Here is a 16124-nt window from a genome sequence, read left to right on the forward strand (position 1 = left end):
TTGGTTTTGGTTGCTTGATCTGCTTTCTCCTGCAAACCCATTATGGATCATACCTACATTCACCTTGGATCCTGGGCAGAAAGGGAGAGAGGGGGAGAGAAAGAAAAGGTGAGAGGGGGAGAGAAAGAAAAGGTGAGAGGGGGAGAGAAAGAAAAGGCAAGAGGGGGAGAGAAAGAAAAGGCAAGAGGGGGAGAGAAAGAAAAGGCAATGCTTATTCCTAAAGAGTAGCTGCGTCTGCAAGCTTGCTCTGCCAATACAGCAAGCAGAAGCAGAACTGTTGAAAAGAAATCAAGGTCAGAAAAGCTATGATGAAAAACAGCCAACAGCTATCATCTGAAACCTTTCAATCCCAACAGCTTTATCTTTCCAAAACGGATGTTATAGCTTAATTGCAAGGTTTGGGCTTGACATTTGCTCAGTATCCTTTCATGGCCTAGGTCAAGCAGGCCAGAGCAAGCAACTATAGCAATTCAGTCTGACCCTAAAAGTATGCTGTACAGTGTATTGCTCAGCACTGATCATTTGTGTTTTAACAAAGAATCAAACCCACAAGAAAGGAAAGTTGAAACATAATAGTGGTTTTTGCAGTGCGTTTGAAAAAGAAATTTAGTGGTCTATGGAAAGAACATTTGTATTTTTATCATGTGTCCAGAAAATATGGTAATGATCCTGCCTACTAAAAAAATCACAGATAATGTCTGAATTTACAGACACACATATCATTCATTTCCATCTCAAGAATTAATTCTGTAGCAAATTTCCAAGGCCTCTCTTCAATGGAATTTGATACTGGCTTCTCCCTCTCTATTTACAGACATCTCAAGCTGATAGGAAAGTGCAGCACAATGATGAGATTAAAAGCACTTAAAACACTTACTGATAGTCTCTACGGGGAATGATAATACAGATGGGAAATTCCTATCTTCAGCTACCACTACAAGTTAGTTTGGAATAAAAAAAAGGAAGTCCAATCTTTAGACAACTTATACACAGTAGAAGTTACAACACCATTAGCCAAAACAAAGAAAAGCTGCTTCCTTGTGTGTGAAATATTAAGGGAACTTTTAACAGTAGCATGCAAATGACATTGCATGCACCTGTTTTGAGAGCCTCAAAATAAACCCACCAGCTAAGAAATAAAATCAAAACTGCACGGAGTGAATAAACTGTATATACAGGCTGATTTGGCACATACACATAGGAAATCTCAAGGACAGTGTAATTCAGAATGTGGATAACTTAAGTGGAACTGTTCATTTTGGTCAAGAATATGTAAAAATGTGATCTTTTCAAGATGGCACAATGCATCTGCAAAAGTTCATGGGCCTAACAGATATTTTCATTCAAAATAATAGAAAAGAGAGGGTCGTTGTTCCTTAGGGGCTGCTTTTCTATGAAATGAGTCTATCATCTGACATAATACAGAAGACTTATGAAACATTCTTTTAAAGTAGCAAGATTTGTTAAGAGATGGGAAGTTAATTAAATGTACAGATCTATTAAAGACATAGTGTTGCTGGATTTTTTTCTGCTACTTGTTGATGTTCAGGTTAACTGTCTTATATGGAATTGTTATTTCCTATTCCTATCAGTACTACAATTAAATTGAATATAAAAAGCCCAGCTAAATTTCTACAAGTGAGTTTCAACATTTGGGGCTTTTTCTTCCTTCTCACCCTCTCTCCCTTCACACACATGCAAGAATGTAAAATACAAACGAAGACACAGTCCATGCCTACCAACTGTATTGCTAGAACTCGGCTACAGCCAGCTGACATTTCAGATTTTCATTTCAGTGGCTGATGGCAATCCAATGCCTATCCCTAGCTGCCTCCTGGCCACTAAAAGGACCCAGTCACTGTGAGTACACTTAAGCCATCAAAAGGGTCTCCTGAGGTTTATTCCTCCCCAGCAGACAGACAGATGGTTAAAGGAAGATGGCCAGTGCAAGCATGGGAAACTCCTTTTTGGCATTTACTAGTGAACAGATCACCTAACAGCAAATTCCAAGAATAAGCAACTCTCTGCTAAGGCAGCAAATAAAACAGCTACCATTAGCATATGTTTTAAATCCAGGCAAGCATTTAAAGAAAAATTGTATCACGAGTAAGAAAAACTCACCAGAGAGGTAGGTGACCTTAAACAGGCCCACATGTGAACACTGCTACGAATTAAGTGCTAGAGGGCTGCCTCTAGCACCTGCTAATTCAGCTACAGTGGTTTAACTTCTGGTGGTGTCCGGAAACATATACTGATTGCATAACAAAGCCATTGCAAACTATCTGGAAAGTATAAAAACATGGATTCAAAAACATGCTTGGTGCTCTGGTGGACAACTCCTCGCATAACATTCCAGGTTTTGACTTTTCAAACTTGGGTCTAGTAGAAAACTGCATTTCAGCATCAGAATTTCTCACCTTCCTACACCCTTCTTATATCACAAGAAAAACTGCATTTTATTGAGCATGACATTATTCACTCACATAGAACATGAGCATTTTATTCTGTCATTGGATAATACAGCGAAGAAATGGAGCAAACCTGTTTTAGTAGTGTTTGGTTTAATAATTGCAAGTCATTTTTGCTAGACGTTTCATCCTAAACTTGTATAATGGATTGTATCCCCCAAAACCAAGCCAAACATCTACCACTATGGCATGAATTCTAACTTACCAAAATTAATATTAACTCACTTGCATCTTCAGTGTGACTTTCTATTAACGCCTCTTTGCACTTACAATGCTGTGAGTATGGAAACTTCATCACAAATCCCAGAAGTAACAGATTAACATGTTACTGCTGGTCAGCTAAATTCCGACACCTGGTAACATACCTGTTCTTACTGTACCTCACAAAATAAAATGTATTCTGCTTTCTATACGCACTAACATCGTGGTTGAATGAAAGCCACAGAAGTGGCTTTTTTCTGAAGAAAATGCACAGAAACCACTCAGCCTCCTGCTGGAAAGCTTGCAGAATTGAAAAAGCTGTAACCTAGCAGTCTTAAACTGAAAAGAAGCATCATCAACAAACAAATCAAATTTACTGTTTGTATTCTTATTGAAAAAAACTCCTGGAAGCAGAAAAATTTTGAAAAGCTCTCTATATTCAGTATAATGTCCAAGATTAGGGTGTTTGCTGATATGAAGATTGGATGGAAGGGAACAAGCTACTTGAAGCCTGATTTCAGGACTCATTGGCTGGTTCTGCATGAAAGTATGGCCCTGAAGGCTCCAAAGAACTTTTCCAGAAAGCAGTGATTACAGAGGAGAAGATGCATGTTAGATGGATAATGCAGGAGGCACCATATGAGAAATCTTCCATGACTCAGATCTACCAAATCACAGTGTTGCCTTCCACTGGCAAGCTAAAAAAAGTAGCTTCAACGTGCCGCAAAATCATGGTTTATATCAAAGTTAGATCATAATTCAAGCACTGTGAGAGCGCAAGGAAAAAATACCGAATATTTATAACAATGCTAAATAAAGCAAAAAGAATGCCAGTACAGATGTATCTTTTTAAAGTTACAGACAGCATCAGTTAGGTTTCTTCCTTAAAGTCTCCTGAAACTAGCAAACCCTCCTTCCTTGTAATATTTAAATCATGCAGTGTTTGTTAAGAAGCCAAACACAGGAAAACAAGAATGTACCAATTCACTACTAATTTTGTTCTTTCTGCCTTCACTAGGCATTTCCTTCATGCTTGAATTGACTTATCATTATTTAACAGGACACTGATTTTGTTTAAGAAAGTTAGAAGAATCTTCATGTGCTTTGTTGATGGAAAAAAAATATGACTGCACTGCGAAAGGATGGTCACAAATTAAACTCCAACAACTGTAATACACATAAAATACCCATATCATTCGCCTAACAAAACTGCAAGAATCATATATTGCAACTCTGCCAATCTTTCATTTAAGTAGTTAAAATTACATATAGTTGTAATGTGGAGAGAATTTAAGGACAACCAAAGAATCTCGCATCCAACAACAGGATTAGAAATTAAGGCAAAAAAAAAAAAAATTGTTCTTCCTTTGGACACAAATTTTAGATTATTTATCATTCTAGGTAGAGCACTCCACACATGTTCCCACTAGACAAATACCTCAGACTTTGTTATCAACAAATGATTTAGTTTAATCCCATGCTTTTTGGGTATGACATTCAGGGAATAGAAAACTGGGTCGCTTGATTTTCCTTTTTTAGATATGTGTGGCTACTAACAACTGAAAAATTGCAACGTATCTTTCTGATTTTTCATTCAGAAGTATTTTGAATCCAAAAAGAGAAAAAAAACCCCTTCTTCACAGACATACATTATGTATTTACTATTTTTTCATGTACTGGTATCAAATATTACAAACATTAACAAACTGACTGAAAGGACAGGTAACTTCTGTGATTTGGTCTGATATGACTCACTGGGAACAAAATTATATGAAATCAGTCAACAAAAATATCCTTCCACTTCTTAACAGCCAAGGGACACTAAGTATATTGTTTTTCTTTTCCCTTGCTCAAAAACAAATACTACATTCAGAAAGTGTTAATTTAAGATACATGCCTCTGATTTTATATGCAAGAATAGTATTCCAAGTAGCATCTTTGAACATAGCGCAAGTCCTGACATTAAAGCTAGGAAATATAGGAGAACAAATTACTGAAAAGAGTTAAGATCGTCTGCCATTAATGTTCTCCATGCTTATTTTTCTAGTTAAGCTAGAAACAGGTTCACAAAACTTCTTGGGACAAATACTTTCCTAAGCGTAAAACAGTAAGCCATCGCTCCCTGTCCATGCTCTGTGCATGAGACAAAAAACGAAAAGAAAGAAGCAAGGAAACTACCTCTGGACACCAAAAGGAAGGAGATGAGTTGCAACCATATGCTCTCTTTAGGAAATTTGACCCTCAAACTGTAAAGTTTCCTTATGCCTATGTTGTGCTTGCCCTGTTTTTTCTGAGTGAAAAAAAAGATTTCTTAAACAAATAAACAATAGTATCAGTCATGGAACACTGAAAATAGGCTGCACTACAAGCAACCTTCCACCTGCAGTATCTATTGACAGAGACCAGCTATTGGTATAATACTTTGCCGAGAACATTGTCCTCTGAAAGCTGCAGTACTGAAAAAAGTCATTTAGCAAAATCTGAGAGGAGTTTCATTTTGGAAACATTTTCAAAAAGAACTAAAGAGTTCAGGAAACATTGTTGATTTCCTGAGAACATTCACCATGAATCACTAATTCTCACTTGAGATCATCAGTAGTTTCATAAAAGCAGAATTATAGAACAAAACATTTTAGGAACAACTTACCAGCCAAGCAATTGGATACTATTTGTTAATAAAACCATGTGTAATTTGAGAGAAAAACTGATCCACAGCCAGATGAACAACAAGGAGATGAGTGAACTGCTTTAACAAGGTGTAGGTCTCTTGTTAAAGAAGGTGCTAAGAACAAAATTTTCAACCATCTTTAAATATTTACTGTTATGTTCTAAAAGGTTAACATTTCCAAACAAGGATTATTTTCAAATATATATGAGGGAATACAAAGCTGTGGGATATGCTTACATAGATGTTTTTCTACCCTTGGTAAACTGCAGTGCAAGACATTAATGAAAGTCTGACACCTGGATAAAGATCTGATTTGTTGGCTTGATAAATAGATGACTTCAAAAATCTAAACTTTCGATGTTAGTTTTTGAAGAAGTTCATTCAGCAGCTTCACAGTCCTTTGGTTTTCTTCTCCATTGTGTTTAATTCTGTATGCACTACGGATGAGAAGGCTACAAACTTCTTTGTTTCTGTCAGTTGTCTTAGTAATCTGTAGGGAAACAGAGAAGATGGGAAATAATGCAATTAAGTTGCTAAGTACTAAGAATTCTCCGTTAATATTTGTAACAAAACTACAGATTTGTCCTTACCACTGAACATGTGAAATCCTCTAAGTTCAAAAGCAACTTCTGCCCAAGGCATGTCTTTTCATACATCTTGTCGGAACTAAGCAACTTTGAGATTTCTACTGTTCTCTCAAATTTAAGCAAAACAAATCAAGAGGTCAAAATATTTTTAAAGGAAACACAAATGGACAGACAGGGTAACCATTTAGATGTCATCTCCTTAGAAAACAACTATAAGCACCTGGAGGTTTTGGGTGAGTTTGGGGAGACAATTCAATTCTGTAAAGCTTTCAAAAGTAAAAATAAATCCCTCCCCCCAAAGATGAGAAAGTACCAGGAAAAGACTCTAAGTTGCAATTTTCGCAGATCAGGAGGAACTTTATTCCACTGCTGTATTAATTCCAAAGTTTACTATGCTAACCAAAACCACTGCCATGCATCCCATTTGGTTCCACACCATTCTGCCTTTCATATATTGTCTTCAAGCCTTTCCAAATCACATGGAGAGCCTAGTTACACATTAATGATTACACAGATACAGTCAAAATTAATGATACTGACATACTCAGGCCTACAACAGCTCCTGACCACCCTCCACTGGGGAATACTCAAGAGTTTTTAAAGTTAGTTATGTTGCTTTCTATAAAGAAACAAGAAGTTTGCTTTGGTCTTCCTGAAGAGGTTTAAAGTAGCAGACTAGTATATTACAGCATCACTGCTCAACTGCCACACTCCTCAAAAGAGAAACTAAAACCAGCAGCCTGTAAAAATACATTCAACACCCCTAAATTTATCATTACATTCTTATGCTAAGAAGAAATTGATCATTTGTGAACTTACACCTAAGTTCTAGAAATATCTTAGCCCTTCTTAAACAGAAAAATGATATGTATGTTTAGTCAGCCAGAAAGAATAACCACCAAAATATTTTTCTAGTTCCCTGCATCATAAAATCACACTCCCTATACAGGCCAGATACCCTATACAGATGGAAGAGCACACTGCTGCTCGAAGGAAAAACTTCTGAAGTGCTAAAACCACACAGTGGCCCTAGACCTGCTTGCACGGGAGGCTTGTACTTCTTAAAAGAGTATGGGTTTATAGTTAGAGAGGAATAAATTCCTAATCTCATACTAAGATAGCACTAATTATCTTGAGAGGCACAAACACATTTTACTGTGCACAAATATACCTGAAGGCTCTGGGATACTGTGATAGCAAGATGCTGTGGCATGCTTCCAACATTTTACTCCTCTTCAGCTTTTTTCACACCCTAAGTGACACTCTCTCAGGTCTTCTTTTTTTCTCTCCATTATCACACCATTTTCCTCTCTGGCACCTCATCAATGCTAACGCTTAATAACCAGCTGTTTTACATATACATAATACACTTCCATCATCTCTGCAGCAGCTGGATAATTAAGGCAGTGATTTATAACTGGGAAAAGCAAAATGTTTGCACATGCTATCTACGCCAGGTGTAAATGAACTGTAGGTATCCCTTAACTGCAAGCTACTACTCCAATTATTTCTGCAGCTGTATAGTCAGGACAGCAACCTTTTCAGTGAGATATTGTCAAGAAGTGTCAAGAAGGAAAATACTTGACTGTAGCTGAAATAGATATGTAGCAGGCTAGGTACAGTTGCTGTGGTCATGATCTTTAATTCTCTGTTATGTGTTTTCTTTATTAAGAAGAAGGAACTTAAATCAAAAATAGTAAAAAAAAAAATATATTTTACTTAAACTGAAAAAAAGGTAGAAACACTTACATGGTAAATAAATTCCTGGGCAATCATATGTCCACCAGAAGAAAAGAGCAAAAAGTTGGTAAGAAGGTGTGTTATAAGATGCTGGTTACAACACTGCTCTATATCCATTGTACTGTGTACAGCAGCCTCCAGATCTTTGACAGAAAGGACCGTACAGCTGAAGAGCATCATTAGATGGTTGTAGACTGCTTGAGCTTCTACCTGTAGGAAACAATTTCAAAGGATGCAGGATCAGAGAAGAGCAAAGGTCATACCTATGGTATTTTTCCTTTGGATTTATTCACTAACAGGAAACTGAATCCTTGGCAGAAACTAACCAAACATGAAAAGAGTTGGAATTTAAGCAGCAGGGAGAACAGGGAAGGAAGGGCTGTACACATTTCTTTTACACTGATTCACACACACAGAGGTGGACAGAATGGATTTTTTAACTTTCTTTGGTCTTTCAAAGTAAGCAGGCAGGGCATCAAGCCAGGATTTGACCTTTTTTAATAATAAAAGGAAATGGAGAAAGTCCCTCAGCAGAACATGGTCAGATTTTTGCATTGTGGGAAAAAGAACAGAGGCTCCTCAAGGGCTCATTTCTGTATTGCTGCTACAAATCAATTAAATCCCCATGCAACCTGACCTTGGCTGATAAAATGTTCTGGTAAGAATGCAGTTTTTCCTTCTTCCTGTGTTGTTTGCAACTCACATTTTTACCTTTTGAGTTAGCCAATAAAAACTAATTTTTACTGGGACTAGAAAACCGAATGGAAAAAGAACTATAAGCTACTATTGCAAAAAAAATCCTAACAATAATTCTGTTCACTATATTAAAAATAAACCAAACTGGTAGAAAAAAACCTAGTAAGTGCAAGAACAATGGAAAAATATACCATTGCAGACCCAAAAGAAAAGGACACCCATTTCTCAGCCATGTTCATGAGGACAATTTGTTTCATTCATTTACCTGACGTTGCTTTTCTCATCCCTGCCCTATTAACAATTCCATACGAAATAGTTGGAAAAAGCTGCTATTCTTGAATTATGTTCACAGTTACATGTGAGGCAACAAATGATACCAGAACCTAAAGAAAGGTAACTGGAATTCTTCAAGGTTCTTTATCCCTCTGTGCATCCTTTTCTTTCTGTGCCTTCATCCTGTGTGCCAGAGACCAGAGATTGATAGTAGCAGGCTCTGCTCCATCAGCTCATGTACCCTAGGAGACTGATTCTTAGTGCCAAAGTTACTGTGACCAACCTCCAAGTTTTGTTCCTCCAATATTTCAGAGTCTAAAGGTATGAAAGGACTCCAACAAATGAATAAATATTGAGGAGGAGAATATTCAGTCCTGCACATACGAGTGAAAACTAGTGAACAGCAAAAAGTATCCTTTTTCTTCTTTAAATCATTTTAACCCTATGTATTCCACTCTTCCTGATATAAAAGCTGCTACCTGAAGTAAGTAGCAGGAAGTCAAAACCTTAAGTCATGAGTGCACACCTTTCCACACAAAAATATGCTGAATGAAAAGTCCTCCAGCTTGGCATCTGCCAGAAATTCCCATCCCATCTTAATCCTTAACTGGTGAAAGGTACAGGGGTTGAGGATGAAACCAGTCCATTTGAAAGAGCTGAGAGCTAACCTGCCAAAGGACAAATTAAAAGAAAAAGCAAATGTCTACCTAAAGGCAGAAGTTTTACATGAACTGTAGGAATGCTTCTGAAGTAGCCTGACCTGTGGAAAAAAAAAGTCTTACTTGAAGTAACTAAAGAAAAGAATCATAATGAGCTGGAATATTAGACCTCTGGGAACAGATGAGTAACTGCGTGGGCTGTCAGTGGAAAAGCTCTTTTTTCTCACTAGAGTTTGTCATACATTATGACAGAATAACAAACTGATAGAATAGGGCGGACACAGGGATATGATTTTATATATGGGACAATGTGATTTCATTCTGTGGTGCTGGAGTTAGAACAAAGTTCTATACATAAATCTGCACCTATAGTTCCTCAGTTTCATTCACTTATGTTTATTGCTTGTGTATTGCCTTCATTCCCCAAATTGCATTCTAAATCCAACCCTGGTTTCTTTAGTTGACTGTAGCTCTAACCTAAGTCTGCTCAGCCAACATCCCACTGCCACTCCTAGATCGTAAGAAATTAAGGAGAAAAAAAATTTAAAAGTGATTGGGATGTGAGCCTGCATTTGTAGTGCCATCTGGGTGGCAGGAGAGGAAGGGATGGAAATAAAATATTGCAGAACACACTGTTGTACATGGACTAGTAGATGTAAAATGGAAGCGTGATGTTTTACTAGCATGGTGTACTGAGCTGCATTTTTAAATCAAACAGAATCTGTTTTCAAATTAAGGAAAAGTAGAGATGCTGCAGCCAAATTTTGAACCTGGGCTTTGTAGATCAGATTGCTTGGGCTAGTTCAATCTTGCATAATAGGTCTAAATTAAAGGCTTTCATGTATTTGCATGCATACACAGACACACAGCACTCTTCATGCAGTACAGGGCATGAGGTTAGAATACTGCTTCCTTCTGTTAGAAACCTAGCGTATGGGAATATAACATACTTGTTACTATCTCATACATGCCAAGATACAGAAGAGAAATCAGAATAGAAGGGCAAGTTAAGGATTCAGGGCTGTGTCTGATAAGTATATTTACTGCTCCGACTGCTGTTATGATTTCTCTTGTGTTTCCTTCTCAGAAGATGCCATAACACAGGAATGCTGAATTCTGCCACACAGTGATTTAAAAAATACCATCCCTACAGCAGTTTTAGTTGTGATTAAAAGCACCCAAGTTACCCAAAAGAAAGCCAAGAAGGTGCTAATCTATATAATATACTTTAAAAAGAGGATGAGTGTTTTCTAAATGTCACCAAGAAAATCCACAAAAATTATCCTTCAACTTCTCTACTGCAACACAATTCCCAAGAGACCTTGTAAAGCCAATACCTACTCCAGTGTAGATCTTTCATTTTTCTGGTGCACGCTGTTTGTTTTATAGCATTAAGATATAAGTGGACTATTGACTGCTTATTGCTGCTTACTATTGCTACATTACCCACCATTGTTTGAGTCCTTTGTTGATTTTCATTCTGAGGACAGTAGTAAAATGCTAGCAGCCACAGCAAAGCATCTGGTTCTACAGCAGCCTTCAGTAATTGTTCTGCTGCAATATCCAGCCATTCTCCAAAACGAGCAACCAAAAACCAGATTTCAAAAAGGTCAGCAAGAGAACTGGGAAATAACAAAGATACAATTAAGTATTTCTTGTTATTTAACATTTTTACATGTCTTAAGTTAACTGCAAAGGGTGCTGGCATGAAAATAAAAATCCTTAAACTACTCTTCAACAGATAATGCATTACCTGCTAAGCATATAGCCATGTACTACTCTATTATATGCAATCATGATCAAATGAGACACACCCAGTGCTACTAAGAGATTAATTTTGCAGAATTAATTAACAGCAGAACAGACTATCCATAACACAAGGTTCTAATAAGCTGTGACAAAATACTAGGTATTAAAATATCCATCATAAAATTAAACCTTATCGTTTATACTCTCCAGCTGAAGGATTTTTGAAACTTTAAATTGTATTTTGAGTGTTATATTCTAACATACTGTTGCCTTACATTGTCTTCCAGTTTCTCTCTGTTGCTTTCCATGGTTATTTTCTGGTGTTTGGTAATTTGGGAGGCACATGTTTTTTGGTAATTCATGAGGAGTTACATTTAAATGGACTAAATATAAAGTTTTTAAGGATATTCACCTCCTGGCTTAAAATTTAAGTCCTCTCTAATTAAAAATTTGAAGGTATTTACAGCTGGGTTACTGCAGTAAGAAAAAGAAAGGTAAGAATGGACCACAGCTCATGTCTACACTTTCTCACATGTAGTCTTCTAAAGTTAAGACTAAAGAAAAGAGAAATAATGGAGAAATGCAAACTAATGGTAGGTGTCTCCAAAGCAAAAAGTCAAACTGAGGGTGGAAGGAAGGACAGACAGAAGGACAGCTGGAAGGAGATTAAGAACCAGGAACAATTATTCCTATTAAGTTTGGCAAAAGTTTGAAGAATTAGAGGTTTTTCTTATGGTTTATTCCTGGGGACTCCAAGAGCTGCTGTGCCAATCTTCCCATGAAACTCCAAGAGATCTTAGAAATGCCAGGAGTTGATGACGTTGTCTGATACCATCACATCATCTGGGGAACGTGACAAAGTCATAGTTGCAATAAACTCCTTTATCTTTAAGACTTTCTGAAGAAGTGGAAGGCACAGTTTTATGGATGAAGGTGTAGTGTGTGCAGATAGTATTCTATGTCTGGAGAATACTGGTGACTGATGTTGTCTACAGGTGTCCCAGAAGTTATTGATTCTGTAAATGATATTGTCTATATGCCACAGAATCTCAGGGTCTCAAAATCCTGTTCCTAGGACACAAATCCACCACAACAGTATTTTTGGATAAGCGTGATCACTGACATCAGACATAAGAGGTTGACATAGAGTCATAGAAAGAAAATAGAGTGCTGAGGTGACTGCTATAAAAGTCACCATTGTTGATATCCCACACCTTTTGGAGGGGCAGCAGCATGGCTCAGACTAGAGGGAACTAGAGGGAACATGCAGGGAACTAGAGATGTGTGACAACATCTGAGACTAAAATTCCTTAGCTAAAGGAACAGGATCAGCAGTGGTAAAGTCTTTGAAGATGCTAGAATCTGGAAACGCAACATTAAAAACCTTTGAAAAAAACAAACAAATGTGATAGTAATCTAGGACAACAGTCCTCCCCTCAGCAAAATAATCTGCTTATCTGACCATAAGTCAATGCTGTGACAATGTAAGTGGATAGGCTAGCTTTGAAATCCAGTGATTTACAATCAAAGATGGAATTTAATTAAAAGTTAATTACTGAGAACAGATAACTATACTTAGGGAAATATTGACAGTATTTACGACTGGAAGTGTTCATAGCTCAAAGGGTAAATACAAGTCCTTAAACTTTAAGCATTAAACTAATTTTAACAGATACTTAGCAGAACAGAATTTAATGCTTGCCTAGAGAGCCTAGGAACCACTGCACTTACAACTCACCATAACTCTCCTGTACCATCACAGTGCATGGTTCGGAGTTGTGTACCCTCCACTTCTGTCCCTGCTGCTGCTCCTGCCTGCTCTGTAGTGGCACCTATGTCAACTGCTCCACTATCATTGCCAAAAAGTGGCCCTTTACTTTTTCTGGGACTTTCCCCCACAAAACATACATCAGTTGATTTCTGGTTTAAAATGTCACATAACATTTACTGTTCACAGAGATGACTACATATAATGATAAATAATGGCACAGAAGCAATCTGTTGATTAGAAGTACACAGAAAGCACCTTGCTGTGAAACTTCCATTTGGTGTAAAATTAAACCATTGATAAACAAGCTATATAAACAGAGAGCACTGACTATAAGAAGCAAGAGGATATGCTGTATGGTAGTATTTTTTGCTCCTCTGTTAATCTTATTAAGTAGAAAGGATGCAGAATCAGGAATAAAGCAGTAAAAGAAAATTGAATACAGTTTCCTCATGGATATCAGTATTTAAAAACTTCAGCCAGATCTATTTTCTTTGTAACTGAGAGTGGTTAGGTAGGAAACATAATTGTTGCATGAGTTCTAAAGGAAGTAAGAGGATATTCTGGCAAGTACAATACTATTCAAACTAGTGTACTATCAAAGTAAAAGGGGGAAAAAGACAATATAAGCCAAGAAGGAGCTAGGCAACAAAAGGAGAACAGACATGCTTCTATTATTGTAACATATTATGATGGATGATACTTGTTTTATTTGTTTGCTCTAAGTTTAAGTTATGTGTTTTCTTTAAGAAGCCAGGGTCAGCTACTGGTCACGCTCCAGGGATGGAAAGAGTTGACAGACTTCAGGGATGAACAGGCGAGACATAGCATTGAACTGCAGGTCGTACAGAAAGTGAGAAGTTGCAGCAGACAGCTTGGCCTCAGAAAGAACAGCAAAAAGCTTTTTTCTGCCACTCATCAACAAAAATAAAAGCCTCCATGAGTTAACTGAAACCAAGCATGGAGACAAGTAGCTGTCTTCCAAGACACAGGGACAGCTGGTTATCTTGTCTTGCAAGTCTACCTGGCCTAGGTGTTCTATGTTTCTATTGAAATATTTCAGGTTTTAAATAAAAACTAAATTGGTTTCTTTGAAATTAAAAGCTGTTCAATGTTCTTTGGAAAGCTCACTCTCAGAGCAGATCTAAGCAGACTTATATCCAAGCTCTAGCTGAGTCAGGTCTCATCACACACCCAATAAGAAAAAATTACAGGGCAGCAACAGATAGAGATGTATCTTTTTTTATTCTTTTCATATAGTCCTAAAGCATCTACTACCAAAGCAGAATTCATGTAGACAAACACTATCATTCATTACAGCAACTATTCGGACAAAAAAAGCTAAGGGCAACAGGTCAGAAACATGAGGTGTCAGCTCAAAGAACAGTATAACAAACAACAATACTGCAGTCTAGCAGTCATACCTTTATGAAAAAAAAACAAGAAGTTTGAAGTTTGGATGTTTGCACAAGCCTGCAGGAAGCCAATACAAGGTCCTTCATAAAACAGTATCGTTCACAACAGGCTCTTTCCAATACTAGCTGCTTTTTGGGTTGTAAGAGTTCTCTTGTTATTCAATCCAGAATCAGTTTTAAAAGTTTTGGGGGAGAAATGGGAGAGTGGGCAAGTAAGCATTTCTGTTATACAGCTAGCTATCTGCTAAAATGAAAGGAACAACAAGCTTTTGTTTAATTAGAGGCTTACTGGTCAGGTCTATAGGTGCTACAATGTTCAGGTTCACTAAGTAATCTAAGTCCTATTCTTTAAAACAAAGTTCTGTTTAGAGAATAATAAGAAAATGATGAAATGTAGCTACTAAAAACTTCAAATGACATGGCTTTTCACAAAGTACCATATACAAAAAAGGACAAAAGGTTAGAAAATATAATAGTGCTTACCTAATGTTTGTATCTTCTACTAATGCTTTGAGCATACCCGAAATGTGTTTCAAGTGTTGAGACCAGTGTGTAGTTGGCAGTTCTGAGGAGGCAGGATGAAAATAAAACTCTTAAAATTCTAGTCTGTCCAACTAGAACAGAACAGTGAAATTAACCATATTGAGCTAGCATTAAAATTTGTGCAACTTGATTCAGTTATCACAAAGTATTTAAAATTTAATTTTAAAATTTCCAAATTTTCAACAATACCTATTACTGTGTTTCTTAGAGCAATTCATTGACAAAGCCATTTGAGAATTACAGCTAGGAATATTCAAATGAGGCTGATGTACCCTCGTGTAAATGCTACCTCAAAATTAACATATCATCAGTGGAGTAACATTGTCAGAGACTTTTGTACTGAGCTGAAATTATTGCTCATGAAAAACTGTACCATATTGAGAAGTGGTTTCTTTATCTATAAAAATGGGAAACCTGAAAAAATATTAGGTTTGCAATCTAAAATATCAGCAGAATTCAAGCTTCAGAGACAAACAGCAAGGCTATTTCTTGTAAAATACATATGAAAATTTTCATAATGATAATTACTATTATTTTAAGATAAGAGTACTTAGTATTTTTTCAATCTCAGTAACTTGTCTTCATTGCAACAAAATTATGCATTCTGTTATTCACTTCTGGTTTAGTTTTCTTTAAAGTTACATCTGTATTATTGCTACATAAGAATTAGATGTTCCTGCAAAAAAATACATTAAAAGAATATTACTAAAATTGCTAAGTCAACACACCCTACTTAGGAAATGGCAAAATTTCATCTTCATCCCTTTTAAAGTTATTTTAAGACATATACAGACCATGCAGGTTGGCTAATGGTGCAAATATTTCATGAAGAAACTTACCAAAAGGACGTCTGAGTAAAGCTGTTAGAAGAGGCTGGTGATGGTAAGGGAAGTAGGCCTTCAGTGGAAACTTACGCTAAGATACAAAATCATTATTTTAAGAGCTTTCCGGTCAGTTTTCAAAACAAACACACAGTGAACAATCTCAACTACGGTAGTAACTAACAATACAAACTGAAGCAAGAGAACAGAAAAGTAACTCTACATTTAATTTTAGGATTTTGCATAAAGAAAGAAGGAGGATATTTAGGAAAAGCTTGCTTAGAAAAGGTAATTATTTATGGATTTTTAAAGTACATGCATTAAAAAAGAATCAGAGTATGAATAAAATGACATCTTAATGTTCTTGGGCTTTTTCCCTGTAATGACAAAAGTCTTTACTCTTAATATGCAGGGGTTAAAAGAGACACTAATTGGTTTAATTTCATTTTCCAGTGTAAACAGATTCACAGATTATATTAAATAAAGAACTAATAACACCTACAAAATCTGAGGGTGTGATTTAGATTATTGCTTTC

At 36.6% G+C, this 16124-nt stretch overlaps 1 protein-coding gene across 6 annotated transcripts in view; it reads right to left on the reverse strand.

The window, feature by feature from the left end:
- FANCC (FA complementation group C) overlaps window positions 1-16124 on the reverse strand; it is a 96912-nt gene that overhangs the window by 5555 nt on the left and 75233 nt on the right. For 3 of the 6 annotated variants that reach the window (XM_075021878.1, XM_075021877.1, XM_075021882.1), the window contains 6 exons: window positions 15607-15682; window positions 14708-14789; window positions 10743-10914; window positions 7674-7874; window positions 5928-6032; window positions 1319-5827 (listed from right to left, as the gene is read on the reverse strand). In XM_075021878.1, coding sequence (XP_074877979.1) covers window positions 5684-5827; window positions 5928-6032; window positions 7674-7874; window positions 10743-10914; window positions 14708-14789; window positions 15607-15682 — 780 coding nt within the window. In that variant the 3' untranslated portion in view covers window positions 1319-5683. Of the gene's footprint in view, window positions 1-1318; window positions 5828-5927; window positions 6033-7673; window positions 7875-10742; window positions 10915-14707; window positions 14790-15606; window positions 15683-16124 lie in introns of those variants that run through there. The other 3 variants (XM_075021880.1, XM_075021881.1, XM_075021879.1) reach the window with 3 other exon arrangements.

This window comes from Buteo buteo, chromosome Z (assembly GCF_964188355.1).
Source record: "Buteo buteo chromosome Z, bButBut1.hap1.1, whole genome shotgun sequence".
NCBI classification, from domain to species: domain Eukaryota; kingdom Metazoa; phylum Chordata; class Aves; order Accipitriformes; family Accipitridae; genus Buteo; species Buteo buteo.